Source organism: Chrysemys picta, chromosome 9 (genome assembly GCF_011386835.1).
Source record: "Chrysemys picta bellii isolate R12L10 chromosome 9, ASM1138683v2, whole genome shotgun sequence".
Classification (NCBI taxonomy): Eukaryota; Metazoa; Chordata; order Testudines; family Emydidae; genus Chrysemys; species Chrysemys picta.
The window spans coordinates 85,956,177-85,977,645 of record NC_088799.1 but is presented as its reverse complement, the minus strand read 5'-3'; the positions used below and the strand labels follow the sequence as shown (position 1 = coordinate 85,977,645).

The window sequence follows — 21,469 nt, the reverse complement described above, 5'->3', positions numbered from 1 at the left end:
GTTGATGAGGCCCAGAAATGTATTGAAACATAATGAGGTGTTTGGATTTTGTCTGCCTTCTTGTTTGTGAAGTGTAGTGACTCCCATGATCAGATATTGACAATGGTTTGGCAAACTGGAAAAGCATGCGGGCTGTACAGTGAAAAATCAATATCTAAATTGCCACAGGGTGCTCCCCAGGGAACAGACAGTTACTGAAGTCTGAAATAAATTGGTCCAAAAATCATATAATTCTTGCAGCTCAGTAGATTGTGAGTCCCCTTAAGCTGTGCAGAGGTTATGCCATGTGCTTGCCTTACTGTGTCTTCTGCAGTTATTCTATGGCTTCATGTTGTGCTTTTTCTAACAACCAAGAACTAAACCCTGTCTCTGGGAGAACTGACTGAAAGCAAGGAAGACCTAGATTCTCCCTCTTCTAGCCTCACCACAAATGCAGATGCAGAGATGAAACACGCAGGGAAAGATTTATCACAGTGATATTATTTGGTCTTTTGCTCCTCAGGTCTGCGAATGCTGCTGAGGCAGCGGCGCACTCACATGTGGGAGGCGGGGAGGGGAAGAACGAGCTGACGGCGTTGCTGAGGGGCTCATTAACAAGTGGTGCGGATGAGCTTTGATTGGAATACTGCCCATTCCATCTCTGGGACGCGGTCATGCTAAGACATACTCCCTCACCCGGTCGTTTTGTCAGGGTTCACTCTTCTGTGGGGACTTGACTGTGACAGAAGGCTTTTCACTGGGGGATGTATAAAATGGACTCCACAACTCTCCAGGTCTCCTGATCCTCATGCAGTGGGCTGCTGTTATCTAATATGCTTTATATCGCCAGCAAAGATAGCATTAAGATAAGAAAAGCTGCCCAATTCAGCAGCCAACCCCAAAAGGGGGTTTCTGTGAAGGCGGGTTAAGAAAATGAACCACGATCATAAAACTCAACCAATATTAATTAATAGCAGTTAGGGAACATATTGATTCATCTATAACCCTTAGAAGAGGCGGGGGAAATTTTCTAGCCAGGAGGAATGCTGTAAGCCACCAATGCAGAAATGCCAGCTTTAAGAATTGAGCTCTTTGCAGGTTCAGTTTGTGCTGCGTCGGGACAGCCAGTAGCTGATTATCTCTTGCCTTCCAGGCAAATGTCACTGCACTGTATGGGAATTTCTGTATTACATATTAGGTGACAAGGAAATCATCTACCATCCCCATCCGGTCACTGTCACAAGCTATGGTAGGAAGCGACCATTCCACTCAGCGACAGCTTGACAAATTTGTCAGTGTGAATAGCTTATCTGAGCCCTTTGTCTGCTGATCTTTCCCAGACAGACATAGATTTTGATGCAAGAGTTCACTATTCATGATTGTTCCATAAACCATTTATACCAACAGTTTTCAGTGTATGGGTTGTTCAAACTGTGCACCTCAGCTAATTGTTATTCCTTATTGATGGTGTCTGCCTGGCTATCTAAATCACGTGGTGGTGTTTCTGGTTTTTGATAGGATGGGCCTTTATGTAAGGGGACTGTTGCCCCTTACTAACATTCAGTGGGGGTGTTTTGGTTGGCTAGCTCCCAGCACTAAAAGGGGAGGGGTCGATGGGAAATCAGGACCCTGAGACTGACAGTCCCCATGAACAATGGCGAGAGGCCAATGCTCCAGGTCAGCCTGATTGACAGGGCGGGCAGGCTAATCAGCATGACAGGAGGCCAGGGTGGGTCCCGTCCTCCCTGTGAGTTGGAATTGCCTGGGTCAGACTGAGTGGGGCCGAGCTAAGGAGAGAGCAGGGGCCCAAGCTGAGCTGGAGAGCAGAACTGTGCCAGCCACAGAGCCAGAGACGCAGCCCAGGGAGAGCAGACCCTGTGCTGGGAGCAGAGACGCAGCCACAGAGCCAGAGACGCAGCCCAGGGAGAGCAGATCCTGTGCTGGGAGCAGAGCTGCAGCCACAGAGCCAGGTGTGGAGAGCAAGTGGGGCCAGCCAAGGGGGGACCTTGGGCAAAGGGCCCAGCACAGAAAGACACCCCTAGCCAAGGGCCCTTGCAGGCCAGACCGGGAGGGGGACCTTAACCTGACGGGGGGCTGACGCTGGGAAGAAGGGTCCCACCACTCAAAGCCTGAACCACCATTGCAAGTGTCCAACCTGCAGCATCCCTGCAGCACAGGGCCTGAGAAGGAAATCTGGGACCTACAAGGAACAGACTGTGAAGTGCTCTGATGTCCAGAAACACAGTTTGTGATGTTCCCTGCCATAGAGCGGGGTGATGTGTTTTCCTTTAACCTTTCCCATTTTTCCTTGTTCTTTTCTTTAGATTAATTGTTAATTAAACAACTTGTATTTGCTTTAAATTGTATGGAATAATCAGTGGGTCAGGGAGGTGCCCAGTGCAGAGAGGGTACCCCGGGGGAGTGGGGACACCCTAGCCCCTGTCCTAGGTGACCACAGCAGGGTTGGGGGTCGAGCCCCCCAGGAATCCTGGGCCCAGCCTTGTCGGGGTTTACGAGGACTCTGCCAGACAGGAGAGTGGAAGGGGAGCCCTCAAGGGCAGGGAGGCCTCTGGGTAAAGGAAGTGGGAGCGAGGACTCAGATCCTTTCACTAGCCCACTTCACCGGGGTAGTGCAGAAGCCAGGAAAGTTCCCCACAATAGCGGGACCATTCCCTCGCTTACATTTAAACAGGAGAATAATGAATAGGAAATAACAACAGTGAATAGTAAATACCACGGTTCTCTTGACAATCTTTGGTTTTGGCTTTGTGTCATCTACAAGCCTATCTGAAGCCAGGTAAGGAAGAGGACTGGAAAAGCATGTCAATGAGGCAGTCTGGGTTCCCCATATCGCCCCCCAGAATCTGAAGGGTCAGCGCTGTTGAGAGAGCACTGAAAGCACTGACACACGCTGAAAACATTTATGCCTTTGTAGTGATCTATTTTCCAAGTGGCTGGCAAGATTAAGGGCCTGAGTCTTTCCATAGGCTTTAATGTGAGTTACATCGCTAGAGCAATGTAGTTCTGCCCTGGTGGCTAGAGGCTGTTTTCAACTTAGCTAGCTAGTTGCGATTGGCATGAAGCTGCCGTTGAGTTTGGAACAGGAAGATGCAAGCAGACAAACAAGGTCCAGACGCTCCTTTGTATACAGGCAGGGATTAAAGTATAGTGAGAGCTCCCTCTCCTTGCCCTGTTTTGGGGAAGCACTGCTCCCATACACCTTCCCTCCTCTGGCTGGCAAGGTGAGCACTCACCAGCCAGGGGAGTCTGATGTGGGAGCAGCAGAAGCTGAGGTGAATTTCCTTTTTCTCTTCATCCTCGTCCAGAGTAAATAATGGCATTGATAGAAAGGAGGGTGGGAAGCCCAGCAAGAGATGTGTCAGACCTCTGTGTCACTGGCCAGCTTGGGGGCAAACATTTCTTTCATTTCAGATACTTTTTGACTTTTGTTCCCGTTCCCAGATGATCCAACTGCATCACCCCATAATGTCAAACTCCATGATGACAGCAGCCAAAATTGTCACACACACCCTCCCCCCCCCGAATCTAACCTACTTTAAACACTGTGTACACAAGGTTTAGGCTCCCTTCAGGCTTATTTACTTAAGGGCCTTAATAAAATATAGAATGATGCCTTCCCAGGATCACAGACTGAGGCGTTCTTTTTCCTCTCAACCTGCAGTGCCTAACTCCTCCTGCTCAAATATCAAATGTCATTCAGAGTCCAGTTTTCATAACATTGACAATGTGTCCCCAGTTCTGCCTTTGGGTGTTCAAATGGGCCCTTCAGTCCTTCAAATGAGGATATGGTTTTAAAGACCAATTTGAACACTCAAATGCAGAGTTGGTCGAGTTTGAAAGTGGACCCACAATGCCAGACATAACTGAGCTCAGATCCTGCGTTCTGCATGGGCGTTATCCTAGACTCAGTGACTTCAGCATTGCAGGATTAGGCAATTACAGGATTGGTTTGCAGTTCAGTTGAGAATTAACTGATTTCAGTTGGTCCATTTTGGAATCAAAAGTTACAGAGGTGGCTCGTTGCACGTATGAGGAAAGAGGGTTTGGATAATAAATGATAGGACTGAGTAGAAAAGACACCAGAAAACATTTAAAAATGAAACAAAAAGCGGGGAAAAAAACAAACCCTTTCAAATAAAACCACCCAGTTGCATTGGGTTTCCTGTGTGCTCTAAGGTAAGTAAGTAAGCTGTTAATGGCAAGGTGATTAATACTCCTGATGGCAGAGTTTAAGAAAAGATAGGACAGTTAATAGCTGATAACCTCTACATTCAAGAAGCATTACAGTCTAGCAAAGCATCATCCATGAGCACAGTCTAGTGACTGGAAACTCCACCACACCGGCTGTGGAGTTGTTGAGGAAATAGCCCCAACCATCCTGGAAGAAACCATGGGACACAAATGCTGCATGTAAAGCAGATAGAGCTTGCAGAAAAAATCGGAACGGAAGATGGAGGGACAACTTACAGCAATGAGCTGGTAGGAGTTGTTCATCATGGCTATGAGCATGTTCAGCAGCACGACCAGGGAGATGACATTGTACGTTCCGAACATGGTGGCCCCGACAAACTCCGTGAACTCATGCCTAGCCTTCACGTTGGTGACGTAGAGATTCAACAGACCAAACACGGACCAGAAGAGCGACTGGAGGGTCTCAAAAAGTCTGCAAAAGACAAACTGCACTTTACTACTTAGGTCTGGGGGGACAAGAAAAACAACTGGGTCTCTCTGAGCCGTGTCTGTGATGAGGGTGAGTACAATGGTGCACTGCAGCATAGGGCTTTCTGCACCATAGCCATGGTGAGGGTGGGGATTGCCATGAGGAAGATGGTGCACTGCACCATAGGGCTCTATGCACCCTACCCATGGGGAGGGCAGGCTGTGGTGCACTGCACCATAGGGCTCTATGCACACTGGCCATGGGGAGGGCAGGCTGTGGTGCACTGCACCATAGGGCTCTATGCACACTGGCCATGGGGAGGGCAGGCTGTGGTGCACTGCACCATAGGGCTCTATGCACCCTGGCCATGGGGAGGGCAGGCTGTGGTGCACTGCACTATAGGGCTCTATGCACACTGGCCATGGAGAGGATGTCAAGTTGCACTGCACCACTGGAGCCATTCAGCCTTCAGTGCACATGGGCAGGCTGCATCCCTGCATTCACACTGAGATGCGTATGCTGAAGAGCAGAGCCTATTCCTTCCTTTCTGGAGGGTCAGTATGTGCTTCCCCCTTGCAGGCTACAGTCCATCAGCCAGTGCAGGAGGGAGCTGCACCCTGGCCCACAGTGTTCTCGGCCCTGTTTGGAGTTTCAGTGGCACTATGACTCTCCTGTCCTTGTGCTTAGGGGGGGTGCAATGACTAGGGCCATCACTGCCCCTGACAGGTGCACAAAGAGATTCCCCTACACACACAGAGGGACAGACATGATCGGGCCCCTCTTGTTAAAAATTTCCATGCCACAATATAAATAATCTTTCCCATTCCCACAGTGTCTCCATCATGAAGAGCTCTACACGCTCAGGCAACGCTTCAGTCACCCCTGAAGTGCAGCATGGGAACATTATGGCAGCACACAGCCCTACTGCATCACTGGAGAGGAGGGAAATATCACATCCAGCTGAATCTCCAAGGGTGATATTGGCAGAGAGCAGGAAATTACCTCAATTGGATATTAACCAGGACAATGAGGCTCAGACCCCTACTCTGTATCCTCGCATCACAGGTGGTCAGGGACCCCTGTATTATGGCTCATCTGAATGGCAGAACCTACCACAGTACAGTGCCCCCAGCATTATGCAGGAGCACTTGATCAGTACTGACTCAGAAGAAAGTGTGTCACCTAATTAATGCAGCATGATAGAGTTCTCCTTTGAAGTCTCCTGACCCCACTTAACTTTAGAGCTGTTGAGATCATCCTGGGTTGCTATGGCTTCCGCCATCGACAAGTGACCTTTTGCAGTCATGTCAAATACATTATCAGGATTCTGAATAATCACTCCTTTGGGTATTATTGTTTCCAGTTTGGGGGAGCTGACATTTCTATCTACATTTAAGATGTTTTGGTTTTGTCCTAGGGTCAGTAGATGGTTTTTTTAAAAATAATCTTACTGTAAAAACCAATAAAATATTACTTTAAAGAATATAATCTATTTTGGATGTGCCTGAAATATTAGGAATCTGTTGTGTTGGTTGTTCGTGCAGTTAAATTTTTTTGGCATTCACACCTTTACTATCCATAGAGGAGTTGACATTCTTTACAATTTTAACTCTTGTATTAAACAGTCTGAGTTTTATAGATCATGGGCCAAATTATGAAGTCCTTATTAGTCAAATAAGGATGGAGTACAAATTGAATAAGGACCTAGGGATTTGGCCCCATTACTTAAATCTGTGAAACTGTGTTGTAAAGAAAAAAGCAGATATGACACCATAAATCACATGACACAATCAGTACACCCACTTTTAAAGGGACCACGCCTGTCTCCCAGCTAAACAGCTGAACTCATTTGATTATTATTAACAAGGATAACAATACCTAGCCCTTATATAGTGCTTTTCATCAGCAGTTCTCAAAGAACTTTACAAAGTAAGCCAGTATCATTATCCCCATTTTACTGAAACTAAACTGAATTTTTAGCAAATTGTTTGTAAAACAATAGACAAATATTTATTATTTTTTAAGATCTAATACAATGAATGAGGTATCGAATCATCCTAACGAGCCAGAATACCAAATAAATGAAAAGTCAGCCAGCCTACTGCTCAGCCCAAATAACATTTAATAGATTTAGCCAAAGGAAAAACACAAGAGCTATCCGGCAAACCACCCACCAACAACAGGGAATAACTCTCTCGTTGCATACAGAATGTATGGGGAAAGGGGACAAGCAGAAGGAAAATCTAAGTGAGGGGAGGGAGGGAGCAGCCAAGAATGAGCTATCCGAGGTAAAGATGCCTTATAGCCTGCACTAACGGGATTAACCAAGGCCTCTGGGAGACATTGTGGCAGGTAGTTTCATCACGGAGGGAAAAAGACTTCCTTGGTTGCCTGCTTGACTACCTTGCAGAATTACATCCTCCCCATTCAGCCATAAATCTCAGGTGGGAACATAAGATGGAAGGTATCTGTTCAAGGATTTAGGACCGAGGGGTGAAATTCTGTCCTCAGCCACACTAATATTAATCTGGAATAACTCCTTGAGGGTGAATAGCACATTACTTTGGATTTACACCTTTGTAACTAAGAAGAGAATTTGATCCTAGGTTAAGAAGGAACATTATATTTACACTCACACACGACCCTGAATGGTACCCTAACATTAGCAGCCAGAGCAGCTATCAGGAGCAGATATAACAGACATCTTTTTTCTTGAGGGCCAAATTGTATGACCTTTACATTCATACAATCGCATTTTACTCCCCACAGAGTGCCATTGATTTCAGTGGGGCTCCTACTGGATTAAGAAACGATTCTGTATGAGCAAGGGGTTCATACCCTAACCCAGAAACAGCAAAGCTGATGTATGTGCTGCGATTTTGTATAAAAATAATATTTTGTTATTCTTTCCTCTCTCTTTATGTAGTACAATCACACACTGCCCACAATGTCTAACGGGGGACCCGAACCAAAAGGGCATGTCCATTGTTAGGCATTTTTGATGAGGCTCACAATATTTTAGAGGAGTATTCTTTTAGAATAGAAATCATTTCTGAAATTTGAACTCTGAGCATTTACCGGGAGAAACAGCAAAGCTCAACGGTCCTCTAAAAGCATCTGAGGAAAAGACAGTTCCTGCTTCACCCTCTGGTGCACCGTTAACCTCCAGCAAGGCTGCAGTTTTTAGTGTGTCTTGGAGAAAATGGCAACCCAGTTAACAGCATCCCTCTCAAGACAAAATGACACTGCAGAAAACAAGGAGCCACCGTCTCCCTCCCACCCCCTCTTAGTTGACTGAGCCTTTGTGATAAATATATTCCTCAGACTGCCTGTCTAAGCAATAGACACACTCCACTTTCTCAAGCACAGTGAAGCCAAAGCATAAAAATGTGAATTATTAATGGCTTCACCTTGTCGCTGTCACAAAGGAATATTACTTTTCCTTGAGCTGTGTTTGTGGGGCAGAAAATTTCTTCACAACAGATATTAGACCAGGGGTCGGCAACCTTTCAGAAGTGGTGTGTCGAGTCTTCATTTATTCACTCTAAATTAAGTTTCATGTGCCAGTAATACATTTTAACGTTTTTAGAAGGTCTCTTTCTAGAAGTCTATAATATATAACTAAACTATTATTGTATGTAAAGTAAATAAGGTTTTTAAAATGTTTAAGAAGCTTCATTTAAAATTAAATTAAAATGCAGAGCCCCCCGGACCGGTGGCCAGGACCCGGGCAGTGTGAGCGCCACTGAAAATCAGCTCGCGTGCCGCCTTCGGCACATGTGCCATAGGTTGCCTACCCATGTATTAGACCCATCCTTGGGGAGTAATCAGAAATAATATGACAGTAAATAGGTATCATATTTTAAACAAGTTGTACAAACACGAACAACTCCTGTTTCTCCTTCTCTGAGATTATAAAATTAGGTCCTATTATGTGACTGCCTCGGAACACTTTTAGAAATGGAGGGGACTCATTGGAAGCATTTTGCATTTCTCCTACCACTAAGGTGGGATGAATTAAAGCCAACTTGAGGTAACATTAGGCTTGATTTGAATTCACGCCAATACTGCTCATTCTAAGAGTCCCATAGATATAATTTCCTATTTTGCAGGTTGCCCATTCTTAGCAAGTTGCACATGCTGTGTGTCTGTTTGAAGAGTGAAATGTCAGCTTGCCCTGGGGGTGTTAATAATGACTATTTAAACTTTTAAGAACACGGTGAATAAACTTCTTAAGCCCGGCTCAGACAAAAGGGCAATGGCAATGTATTCTGCCCCCTGCCAAAGGGAGCTGGGTCCTAATGTTCCCCACCCACTGTTACTTTGTTTTAAACAAACCTCTGTCCCCAGATGCCGAGCCCCCTCAAATTTCTCTTTGTGAGGCAGTCTCATTGGCAAGAGGTTTAAATGCACAGCAGTACCGGAGAATGAGTGGTCTGAATTTAAAGAGCGCTGTCAAGTTGATTTGTGCACTTTCTGTCAAGTGGTTGTATATCGTTTTTTAATTCCCCATTGTGTGTTACACCCTCTTAGAAACTTGAAAATCACCTCCCCCCCTCGCCCCTCGGTGACCAAATGTGCTTTTTTCTTTAGTCAAACAACTGTTATTTCCTTCATTGATCGGATGGCACTGAATGCAGCAAAGTAACTGGCTTGCAATAAAGATGGGCCCAAACAGAAATCCCAGGTAGAAATACTCCCTCCCTCCTGTACCCTTCAACTCTAGGGTTGTCTGGATCCGGTTCTGACCTCAGAGCTTCAGGCCTTTCACTTGTTAGAAACTTCAATTTATAAAGCACCGTGTCCTGCCAAAACATTTCCCTCTGTGGATCAGCTTTAACTCAGCTCCAGGAATAATGTTTGTTAGTTAATTTACTGCTGCAAAGGGAGCAGAAAATATTTTTGTAGGGGCATTAACATTTTTTACCAGAGGATAAAATGAAGAGCTTTAATTCTTTTTTCACTAACACCACGTGACTCTCTTCACTTCAGAGGTGTTACTCCAGATTTATATTGGGCTAAATGAGTTAACCAACCCCTCCATGTTTCTGATTTGCAATGATTGAAGAGCTCTTCTAAGCAAAGAGGGGGAGAGGGATAGCTCAGTGGTTTGAGCATTGGCCTGCTAAACCCAGGGTTGTAAGTTCAATCCTTGAGGGGGCCACTTAGGGATCTGGGGCAAAATCAGTACTTGGTCTTGCTAGTGAAGGCAGGGGGCTGGACTCAATGACCTCAAGACCCTTCCTGTTCTAGGAGATAGAATATCTCTGTTATTTTATTAAAAAAAATTATAAAGGAGAATGACAACATGTCTGTGCTTCTTTGAGATCTGCCACCTTTGGTACCTTTGATCATGAGGAGCTGTTGACATGTGGCCTCTGGCAGAAGTGGATGTAATTTCACATAAGCGATTCTGCTCTTTTTAAGAGGAAAGCATTAGCAGAATAGTCGGAGCAGTTGCTCTTCTGCCCCGAGGCCTGGCACACTTGGGGTCTGCCAGCACCTGGATCTGATAACCTCATGGACAATCCTAAGCATTTGGGCAAAAGATGAATGGAGAATTTGGGAGCATAATGGAGAGTTTTATTTGATCCAGTATCAAGTGGTGAAAAATAATCTTTTCTGCTCATTTGTGTTTTATTTATTTATTTTCTATTGTATTTTTCAAGCACTGTAAAAGCACCAAGAGCAATTGGACTGGTGCTGATTATTATCAATATTACGGCTATTATTCATTAAAATAAATGCACAAGAAAGACAATTCCAGTTATTCTTCAGTTTGCACTTGTTTTTTCAGCCGTGATCTGTGTCAGTTACCATCCCAGCAATTTATATAGCAGTTCCTCAGTAAAGAACTAGCATTTCCTCCAAGTCTCCCTGATCTCACCTACATCAGTGTCAATAAAATCACTGAAGTCAATAGTGTTACAACCAGAACAGGTGAGATGAGAATTTAGCTGTATCACCGGGGCTATAACCTATGCTATGTTCCCAGGCTTCAAGTCAGTTTCATTCTTTGGATTTGACTGCATAGAGCACTTGTTATGGCCCTAATGTATATTATTTTATATTGCTGTTATTTATCATCATTTTAGTTTATTTTATGCACAGATTTGTTCCTTCACTTTTATTTTATACTTTCTTTATTTTTTTCTCATAATCACACAAAAACTATTCCTTCTGAGGAGCAATCATGATTTTCTAAAGGATACTGAAATTATACAGGGGGCGTTACTAAAATATCTTCCAGTGTATACATAGGGTCCCATCCTGCACTGAATGGGAGATGGACCAGAGGACCTGGTGGTAGCAGTTCTTTTCATTGTTTAATTTCTCTGAGATTTATCACCATTTCCCTCAGGTCACAAACATTCCATCATATGGAGAGACCTTGTGCTCTGGACCGAGGACCTTGGTCTCCCATTTCCAGACTAAGTATCGATCATGACAGCTAAAAGGCAGACTTCAGCAAAGGATTTGCCCCAGTTAACTCAGACCTTCCTTACATAATCAACCAACTGGCCTGACAACTAAAGGCATTGGCAGCCAGTGAGTAGAGACTGTTAAGATAGGAAGCAACAAAACTCAGCATTACAGAAAGGGAATGGAGTCTTACGTGGAGAAGGCATTGTTCTGTTTCTCACATCGGATCCCCTTGCAGTTGTTGGGTTCCTCCGAGGCACTGGTCTCATAATAAAAATAAAGCTGGTTCAGTCCATTGGCAAAAGCCAGAAGCACCAGACAGTAGATAAAAAGGAATTTGAGGATGTCTAGCAGCATGCGTCCCAGAGAGATCTGCAAGGGGCCCAGGTGGGAGTTTGCTGTAAACAGGGATATGAGACGCAAGGAACTTAAAATGTTGGATATTGCAAAGAGAGCTTCTGCAATGAGTGTCGGGTGCCACATTTCCCATTCCTCCCTTGGACGAGAACCATTATACTGAAAGAAATAACAAGGGTACAAAAATTAATGGTGCAGTAAACACTTTAACATAGCCCCGAAAGCCACAATTGCTAACAACATTTCATTATGCAGTACACTAACCAACTTTTGATTACTTGAACAGATGGTGTTCAAATCTGGATCTCAGTTAGGGTTAGCTAATGCTCAGGGTTCAGGTTTGAAACGCTGAAGTGGTTAAGACTCAGGTTTGAATTCAATGGAGTCAACAGCTCACAAGTTGTTCCTGGGGCCGCGGGGGGATGCGTAGGGTGCCAGAATAGCTAGGGACGCCCCTCATTGGGCTGACCTACAATGGTGTAACAGATCAGAATCAGATCTTTTAACACCAGGGCTGAATTTGGCCTCTTAGTTCTGTTCTGTTCATTTACCATGTACCATATAAAAAGGCCAAAAATGTTCCTAGAATGGCGAATACAGTAACAAGTATTTTATAGCAACTGATAGATTTTGTAACCTTTAAAATAAACATACTGTACTCTGATGGAGGTGTCTTTGTAAGGCCCTTCAGTTTAAATCTTAAGGTCCAATGCATAAAAATCACAACTTTTCAAGGAGATAAGTAGAAGCAACCATGGGCTTCACAAAGGAGGACTTAGGCATTGCAACACTAAACATCACATCGCCTAACTTTTCAGCACCCTGCCACCTTGTGTAATTTGCACCCCCAGGTGAGGCAACCAGGCTCCCTCTGCATTGTGTAGGAAGAGTTAGGCACCTAAAATAGGGATTCACAGAAGCCAGCCTGTGGAGTGGGGAGCTGTCTAAGCTCGCCTGTAGGAAATGCTGAGGAGTGGGGTGGGACCTAAGCCCTGCCCCCAAAGAGAATTATGCACCTATCTCTGCTCAGGATTCACAGCCAAGCGATGAAGTCTCCCCTGGAGTTAGGCACCTAAGCCATTTCAAGAATAACAGGTCATGGTTCCCCTCCTCACCACAACATCTCCTTAGCCCAGTGGTTAGCACACAAAGTGGGAGACCTGGATTCAAATCCCTACTCTGTTGGATTCAGAGCAGGGAGCTGATTGGAGGTCTCCCATGTGTGTGTCCTAACTACTGGGATCAGAGTCATTCTCTTGAAGGTCCAGTGAATCTTGAAGTATTTCATACAAGGTGGGAGAGATTGAGAGAGACTCCCCTCCCATAGCCCAGAGCAATCATCTGGGAGACCTGTCTTCCTGTCCCTGCTCTGAATCAGGCAGAGTGGTGATTTAAACCCAGGTTGCCCACATCCTGGGTAAGGGCTTTAATCACTGGTCTAGCAGAGTTAAAGGGGGAGGCTCTACTGGCCCCTGGCTGTCCGCTGGGTGTATTAGGCATGCTCTGAGAACACCTACCAGATCAGGCCCTGCAGGAAAGGTAGGCAGGGAAATGCCTAGTTTGTGAATCCTGCCAAGACCTAGGCATGCATTAGGAAGTTAGCAACTTAGTGGTCAGGACTTAGTCCGCTTTGCACATGCCCACAGACAGCAGTTTAGGCACCTAGGGGACTTTAGATGCCTACAGGGTTAGGTGGCAGCTGAGCGATGGTTTGATCAGTGCTAGTGACAGGCGCCTAAATACTGCTTGAAAATCTAGCTGAGATACAGTGCAGCTGCGTTTCTACATGACCTCTGATTGCTTCTGACATTTCCAAACTGTTCTCCACTGCCACGAACACCAGGGACTCACTTTGTTAATTGGATTTGAAGCTGGCCCTTAAATGTTAACAAACAGTGCAGAGGTTGTTATCTCTTTGCTAGTACCTCAACCATATATATGTGTATATATCTATAGCTATAGCTCGGTGAGAGAGAATCAAATACTTGGGAAGCAGATTCGCATGGAAGGTTCAAAATTCTGCTTTGCGTGCTGGCGAGAAACTTCCCAACAGCAGGTGGCTCTCTGCCAGGATTTAGAGTCAGCTGCTATGAAAAAGAGCTTGACAAGGCCTTTTGCATCTCACAGATCTTTATTTTAAAAATGGCAATTTTTCAAGGCCGTGTTGTAATGGCACTAAATAAATCAATGGAACCCCCTCACTTGGAATGTTATGTTCAGTTCTGGTCAGCCCAGCCCAGCAAAGTGCATAGCAGAAATAGAAGGGGTTCAGAGATGTATAAAGAAAATGATTAGACACACGAAAAGTCTGAAATGGTCCAGGCTGTTTAGAGACCAGAGAAAGGACGGGTATAGAGACTGGGCTCTCCCATTTACCCTTTCTCATAATACAAGAACAAGGGGATACTCAATGACATCGAAAGGCAGGTCATTTAAAACTGATAAAAGGAAATACTTTTTACCCTACACTTAATTAATCTGTGGAGTTCATTGGCATTAGATAACATTGAGGCCAGAGTTTAGTAGAATTCAAAACAAATTAGGCATTTGCACAAATACTTAGAACATTCCCAGTCACACGAAGAATTTGTAGAATATCAGAAGAGTTATAAACCCCAGTGCATTGGGGCACAAGCCAACTTCTGGGTGACAAGGATTATGAAGACACTTCCGTTAGGTTATTCCACATCTGACCAATCCAAGGTTTCTTGCACCTTCCTCTGAAACATCTGACATTGACAGATGCAGGATATTGGATTAGATGGACTATGGGTTTGATCTGGCATAGCTACTGGAATTGATTAATGTATCCATGAGGCCCTGGGTGCAGAGATTTGGGGTTCAATTTTGAATAGGTGGGTGAGGGAGGAGAAGCTGAGAAGGGAGCTGTGCTGGCAGAGGAAACCTGAGGAATGGAGTGCCATCTGCTGGGCATTTAGTGGCTTCCGCTGTGCCCGGCAGCCTAGGGGGCAGTTCTAGGAGACAGCACAGGAGTGGAGAGGTGGGCCAGGAGGAGGAGCTGCAGAGCCAGGCTGTTAAAAGTCAGGGGTACTATCTAGTGAGACTGCTGCAGTCCTCTGATATCGGAAAGGGACGTCAGGGCTGAAGGGTTAGGACATAGTGAGGATGTGACATGGAAGGTGTCTGCACTGTAGCTGGGACTGAACCTCCCCATCCGGATAGACAGATTCATACTAGCAGGGCTTGAGCCACTGTGCTACAGATAGCAATGTGGACATTCCACCAAGGGCAGAAACTTGGGCGTGGCCCCGAGGCTGCTGCAGCCCAGACCAAGCTGCACCATCCCCACTATTATTTTTAGCAAGGTTCTAGCCCTGCTAGAACGAATCGGTCTACCCAGGCGGGGAGGCTTGCTCCTAGCTGCAGTGTAAACATACCTATGGATGTCCAGGGCCTGCAGAGGCTCAGTGGGATTAGCCACCCTTTCAGCTGTATGATTGCATGAGAGCGTGGGCGTTTGCATACCGGGCGCTGTGGTTTTGTAGGTATGAATTCCTCGTTCATAAAGACAACGTGTGTAGCTGTATGTTTGCAGATATGCATGGCTTGGGTTCTGTGTGCTGCATGTGAGTGTGTATTTGTTTGTGCCTGGTGTTTTAGGTGTTACTGGTGGGCATGGGGGTAAGTGGCTGTGTGTCTGAGAGAAAGAGAATTGCCAGGTTGCTGATTTGTCCCTGTGACTTACGATTTCCAGCTATTTTATTTTTATTGCTCACAGTTCAAAGACCAAATGTTCAAGTGTTTAATTTTCTGTCCTGCTGTAAATGTCTGGAGAAAAAAATGTAATCTGGCTTTGCTTTGATACTGACGCAGAACAACCTGATCAGGGAGTAGCTGCTATCTTGGCATTCTTTTTGAAAAGTGCTAATTCAGCGGTAAGCAGCCTTCTGCACTTTAAAATGGTCCCCGTGCTGGTCTGTTTATCTGAGAGCTCATATTATAGCCTTCCTGTTTTAGCTAGCTTGTGAAATATTTAGTGTCCCCGTCTCTCTCCTATCTCCTTACGCTATGACTGGGTACAAATGAACAGAGAACCTTGGAACAGTGAACTTCCCCAGCAAGGATCTGAGTTCAAGCTGCTGTAAAATCTTCCCTTGTGTACATAGTGAAACCAATGTTATGGATCAGCAAAAATGGAAAGCCCTAATTGCTGTGGGACCAGCCACATCCACAATGCAGGGGAGGAGGTCAGGTTATGGAGAGTCCCACCTAGGGACCACTGCATCCCCTATGTACCCAGGAGCTGTCCTCTGTGGAGGATCTCTTCTAACCCTAGAGGGTGGGGGGAGAGCTGGGAAAGGGGACTAGTGAGTGTGCAGTGATGTAGATCTACTGCCCTAACCCCCTCGCATAAAGAAATGTTCAGAGTCAGACCTGTGTCTAAAGCAGCAGGAAGCTAAGTCTGGAGTTGTAAGTTCAGTGGTGTACGGCCTCAGAAGCAGGAACTCTGGGGATAGGGTGACCAGACAGCAAGTGTGAAAAATCGGGATGGGGATGGGGAGTAATAGGAGCCTATATAAGAAAAAGACCCCAAAATCGGGACTGTCCCTATAAAATCAGGACATCTGGTCACCCTATCTGGGGAGCTGGTGGGGAAGGACTCTCCCAATCTGAGTACAGGGTTACTTTATGTTTGACTTACACCACTGTAACACCACTGACTTCAGTAGAGTTACTCCTGATTCACACCAGCATGAGAGGAGAACCAGGTCCACAGACTCTGTGAACACCAGAAAGATTAGAGAAAACTCTGTGAGCCGGATCCTGCAAACACACCATTCCCACTAAAGTCGATGGGAGACTCTGTGTTGAGGGAATGCAGGGACTGTGCTGTGTGTGTGTGTGTGTGTGTGTGTGTGTGTGAGAGAGAGAGAGAGAGAGAGACAGAGAGAGAGAGAGAGAGCTCTCATTCAAGTCAGCGGGAGTCATTGTTGAGGTATTTCAGGGATTGAACTATGTGTGTGTGTGTGTGTGTGTGTGTGTGAGAGAGAGAGAAACAAAGAGAGAGAGCGCTTCTGGCAGTCCTCTGGCTTCAAAGCTTGCGCATAAATTAATTTAGAGCATCAGATGTTTATAAATCTGAAAGGTGCATTTGAAGATGAATGGGGTGATATGCACTAGCTCAGTTAGTGGAGCTGACAGTAAGGAATCTGCAGCATCGTTGTAAAATCTCAACAGAATATTTTATCATTTTCCCCATTTACATTATAAAACTCGAATTGTTTTCTGATCTCCCTATTCTGGATTCATTGTTACAGTGTAAGTGGATTTAGCACAGTTGAAAGGTACTCAGTGACCATTCAGAAACTGAGGTTCACTCTTTACCCACAGTTACAAGGTGGGCAGTGGCTATGTGAACTCCCCCCACAACACCCAGCCAATGTGCCTCAACCTTAATCAGGCAGGACAGCCTGTATGTGGTGAGAAACATGCTCATTCTTCAAGCCAATTCAGTCACTGGCTTTCCTACTGAGTTTGCAAACAAGGATGCCAACTAGTACCACTTGTGATGTGGGCACCTGTTCATGCTGAACTGGAATTTCAGGGTTGACAGATAATTTCCCGTGTACTATAGTTTTCATACACATGCACCAACTTACTGTACCTTGACATAAGCAACAATTTTCAGGGAGATAGTTGCAAGGTAGAGTGAGTTCATTGCAAAGTCCATCAGATTCCACCAGTCATGTACATACTCATTGAATCCACCATCCCACATCTCCTTGATTTCTCCCCAAATAAAACCTGTGGAAAGAAAGAGAGTTTATCTGTATGGGGGAACATTACTGGCCATTAAAGCAGAACAAATCCAATGTAATAAAAGGCAATTATAAATTAACTGCTTGGGAAAAAATGCCTCATCCTTTTTCCTTTCCTACAAAATGTAATAAAGCTGCTTACCGAGCGTTTTATAGCAGAATAGGAAATGCAATCAGAAAAGAAATGGGGCAGGCTTAAGCAGTCCTGCCCAGTGCTTCACATACAAAGCACAAGGAGATGCTGCATGAAACACACATTCATTTTAACTGTTCTAGGCCAAAGTTCCCCTTTAGAAAGTGTGGGTAACCTGGCCCAGGGAAATTTTTATTGATTTAAATAAATACAAGATTTGAGTTAATTTATTTGTCTTAGTTATTAATAGAGCACCCACCGCTGTAGTATCTAAGGGTAATTCAGTGCTCCTTAATGATTTGACAGCCATGAAGGCTGATTTCCCTACACTTATCCATAAGATGGGTGACAGTAACACAAGCTTCCCTCCATCAATCTGCCTCAGCCCTGAGATGGAAGGATCACATCCATTCTCCAGGCACATTCATTAAATATCACCTTATTCCATGAATAGCGCCATTGACTTCCATAGGACTACTTGTGAACAAGCAACTACTCAGTATGAGTAAGGGTATCAGAATCTGGCCTTCAGTTTACAGACTCTTTGCTGAGGCTGTCAGTTAGAGTTCCACTTACCACCATTTGTGGTGGTGGGTTTTGTGACGTGGATGTTTGTTCACTAGGAACTGGACTGAGACAATCAACTCCTTTCACAAACGCCAGCCCCCAGCCTTCAGCAGGGAATTATTCTCACTTGTTACTAACCGAGGCTAAATTTGCCTACAGTCGTGACGAAAGGCTCCATACCCCGTTACCACTCCCCTAAGTCATCTAGAGTAACATTTTCGAAAGAGCCTATGTGATTTCAGAGCCTAGGGCCCATTTTCAATGTCACTTAGGTGTTTAGGAGCTTAAGGGTATGTCTACACTGCAACTGAGTCGTATGATTGTAGCATATGTAGTCACACCCGATTTAACTTAAATCTACCTAGCGCAGGTAACAATAATAGTGAAGCCGCAGCAGAACAGGTTTCAGTGCAGACTATACAAACCTGCCCTGGACCCTGGGTACACACTTGGGTAGCTAGCCTGAGTTGAAGTCCACGCTGCTGTAGCTCCATTGCTACTGGCCCCTGTGCTTGCTAGATTAAAGCTAACTTGGGTATTGAAAGTCAATGAGACTTAGGCTCCTAAGTGCCTAAGTGACTTTTGAAAATGGGACTTTTGCTCCTATGTCCCTTAAGCACTTATGAAAACGTTACCCCTATCCCCATATATTTTGCATTGTTGAGTTTACAACATCGGACGTGACTCAAGAACCAAGACTTAAATCAGAAAAGAAAAAAATGCGTCAAGAGAGTGGCTAACAAACATCTGACAACAGAATTATGACGTGATCCTTCAAATTGGGATATCAGTTGAGTCTGTTTTCTAGGGCTTTAAAGGTTCAATATGAAGAACAAAGAACAGGGAAATTAATTGTTGCAAACATAAAGACATCAATCACATTTTCTTGGCTGATGCCTGATAGGTCACTGGTCAGGTCAGCAGCATGTTATGACCAATAAGGTAATTTTATTACAGCTGTCTTAAAATCTTTGTTTGTACAAAGTAAAATAAAATAAAAAAATCAATGGAGCAGCTTCTGCTGAAGAACAACTATGTTGTATTTATTGTGAGTAATCATAGTTAGCATTGTTACTATAGTTACTGTAATACTGTCTGCACTGTACGTGCCTGTTCTCTCTCTCTCTCTTACAGATATTTCATAAATAAAAAAGGATACTAAAATAGTAAATTCTTCCCTACAGACACATCAGCATCTTATTTGAAGGTCTGTTTTTCTCCATAGAATTTCATATAATTTAAACATGAAGTTGGGGGTGTGGGAAGTGGTAGTAAAAAGGGATGGGTTCGCTGTTTATTCCAAGGTTTGTGCTCACATGTACATTTCAATTGCACATTTGCTAATTCCTATTGTTTGTAGAGTAGAGAGAATGAGGCTCGGGCTGTGTGAGAGCTGCGGGGACAGCCTGTGTGAAGTAGCACGAACTCTCCTGTGTTTTTGGTAGAGTTGGTCACAATGGGAAGAAAGTTTGTTAACATTTTTGCAACTCTGTCCTTTACCCATCCTTTCATCCGCAGTTAGAATTTTCTAAAAATTGTCCTAACTAGCAGTAAGCCTGGTAAAACATAGAAGCAACATTTTTGGTTTTATTTGGAAAAGGAATGTGGCAGTATTTTGTCCAGATTTTGAAATGTTTGAAATTATCCAACCAGTTCTAGTCTTAGAACAAAAGAGCTGTTTGAGCATGTAAGCCTAAAGATGGGTTTTTGAAGAGATACTTGTTATTAATTTATTATTCACGCTCCCCTTCCGGTGCTGCAACCTGACTGTCTTTTCCTGGCCCACTGCAGATTGAGGGACTTGGGAGACCTTCTTGCTCAAGACTGGATGGTGGTGCAGATGGAGATTTTTGATACATTAGATTCATCCCTCGAAAGAAGAATAGCGCTATAAACACTGTGCTCAGCACAGAACATGGGATGGGGCAAGATCACCTTAATTCACCTGTTGGCCCCAGTTCATCCAGGAACATTTTCCAGGGATTCCCACTGTGTCTGGGGAATTCCCAGATGCCATGTTAGGGCAACTCAGCATCTCCTCTATGCCACCAGAGCAGCACAAAGAGGATAGAGAAAGCAGACAGAATCTGACCCCAACTAATTTATCCTCACAACACAACAAGGTAGGGAAGTTTGATCACATCTCCACTTTACACCTGGCAAACTCAGGCATAGAGAAATTAAATGCAGAGCTCGGCAGAACATTTTTGATGAAATTTCATTTCAGTGAAATGTGCAGTTTTGTTGAAGCCAAAAAATGTTGTGGAGATGTATCGGTTTCCATAAAAGTTTCAGCAGGAAGGCTTTTGGGTCTGGGGAGAGAACAAGCAAGAGAAACCCGTATATCTGGGGGGAGGGGAGGTTATTCGGTTGACCTGGGATGGAGGCTAGACAGGTACAAGTCCCTGATTTGGAATGATCTAGGCTAAAAAGCTCTGCTGTGGAAACAGGAGGAGCCAGGCCTTGCATCTGGGTCTCCCACACACTAAAACAGCGGAAAGGTTTGGTTTTCATTCCAGTGCAGACTGAAAACAAATTTTGAAACCTCATTGTGGTGCTCCGGTCAGCTCCAGTTAACCGACCTGTCCCAGGTGAGACACGAAGCTTGTGGTACAGCCAGGAGTTGAACTCCTTTGAGTCCTAAGCCAGGGCTTGACCATTCTACGAATCACCCTTCTCATAGAATCATAGAATATCAGGGTTGGAAGGGACCTCAGGAGGTCATCTAGTCCAACCCCCTGCTCAAAGCAGGATCAATCCCCAACTAAATCATCCCAGCCAGGGCTTTGTCAAGCCTGACCTTAAAAACCTCTAAGGAAGGAGATTCCACCACCTCCCTAGGTAACCCATTCCAGTGCTTGACCACCCCCCTAGTGAAAAAGTTTTTCCTAATATCTAACCTAAACCTCCCCCACTGCAACTTGAGACCATTACTCCTTGTTCTGTCATCAGCTATCACTGAGAACAGTCTAGATCCAAAGACGGGCCCAAAGTGAACGTGCTGGGCCCAGAACCTTAGGGCTCAGTTTAAAGTAAGTCCAGGTTTGAAACGCTGGACCTGATTGTACGTGCCAGCTGTAGAGCAGGAAGATGGCATCTTCATGGCAACAATGCAGGATAAAGCAATGTATAAGGGTTGACTTAATGGGGGAAGCTGCATCATGAGTGGCTTTGCGATGTCACATTTGGTGGGGGGGGGAGTGAGGAAACAACTCTCTCTTATTTTATACCTTGTAAATGCAGTTGTATTCACATGGCCTCTAAATTGGGTGAAGCACCTGATCTTGCAGGAGTGACTTGCTGGAACTGAGAGGGGTAGCCGTCAAGAACACTAGTGTGGAATTTGTCCTCTGCCCATATAATCCTTGGCAGATATTCTTCTTGGCCCTATAGCCTGTTTTCATCAGGAGAAGCAGATTTCTCTTAAGGGAGCCTCAGAATGAGACTCCAGCCTAAGACAATGGTACATGGGAGCAGGTACATTTTAACACAAGAGCAAGGTAGAGTAAAAGGAGCCAAATGTGAGCCTAATGAAAGGAGAGCTTGTGT

General features: G+C 44.8%; 1 protein-coding gene across 1 annotated transcript in view; it reads right to left on the bottom strand.

Annotated features, from left to right (window-relative positions):
* Window positions 1–21,469, bottom strand: part of TRPC5 (transient receptor potential cation channel subfamily C member 5) — a 136,905-nt gene that overhangs the window by 19,571 nt on the left and 95,865 nt on the right. The window contains exons 5-7 of the mRNA XM_005291806.5: window positions 17,067–17,206; window positions 11,277–11,599; window positions 4,468–4,663 (exon numbers count right to left, since the gene is read on the bottom strand). Coding sequence (XP_005291863.2) covers window positions 4,468–4,663; window positions 11,277–11,599; window positions 17,067–17,206 — 659 coding nt within the window. The remainder of the gene's footprint in view (window positions 1–4,467; window positions 4,664–11,276; window positions 11,600–17,066; window positions 17,207–21,469) is intronic.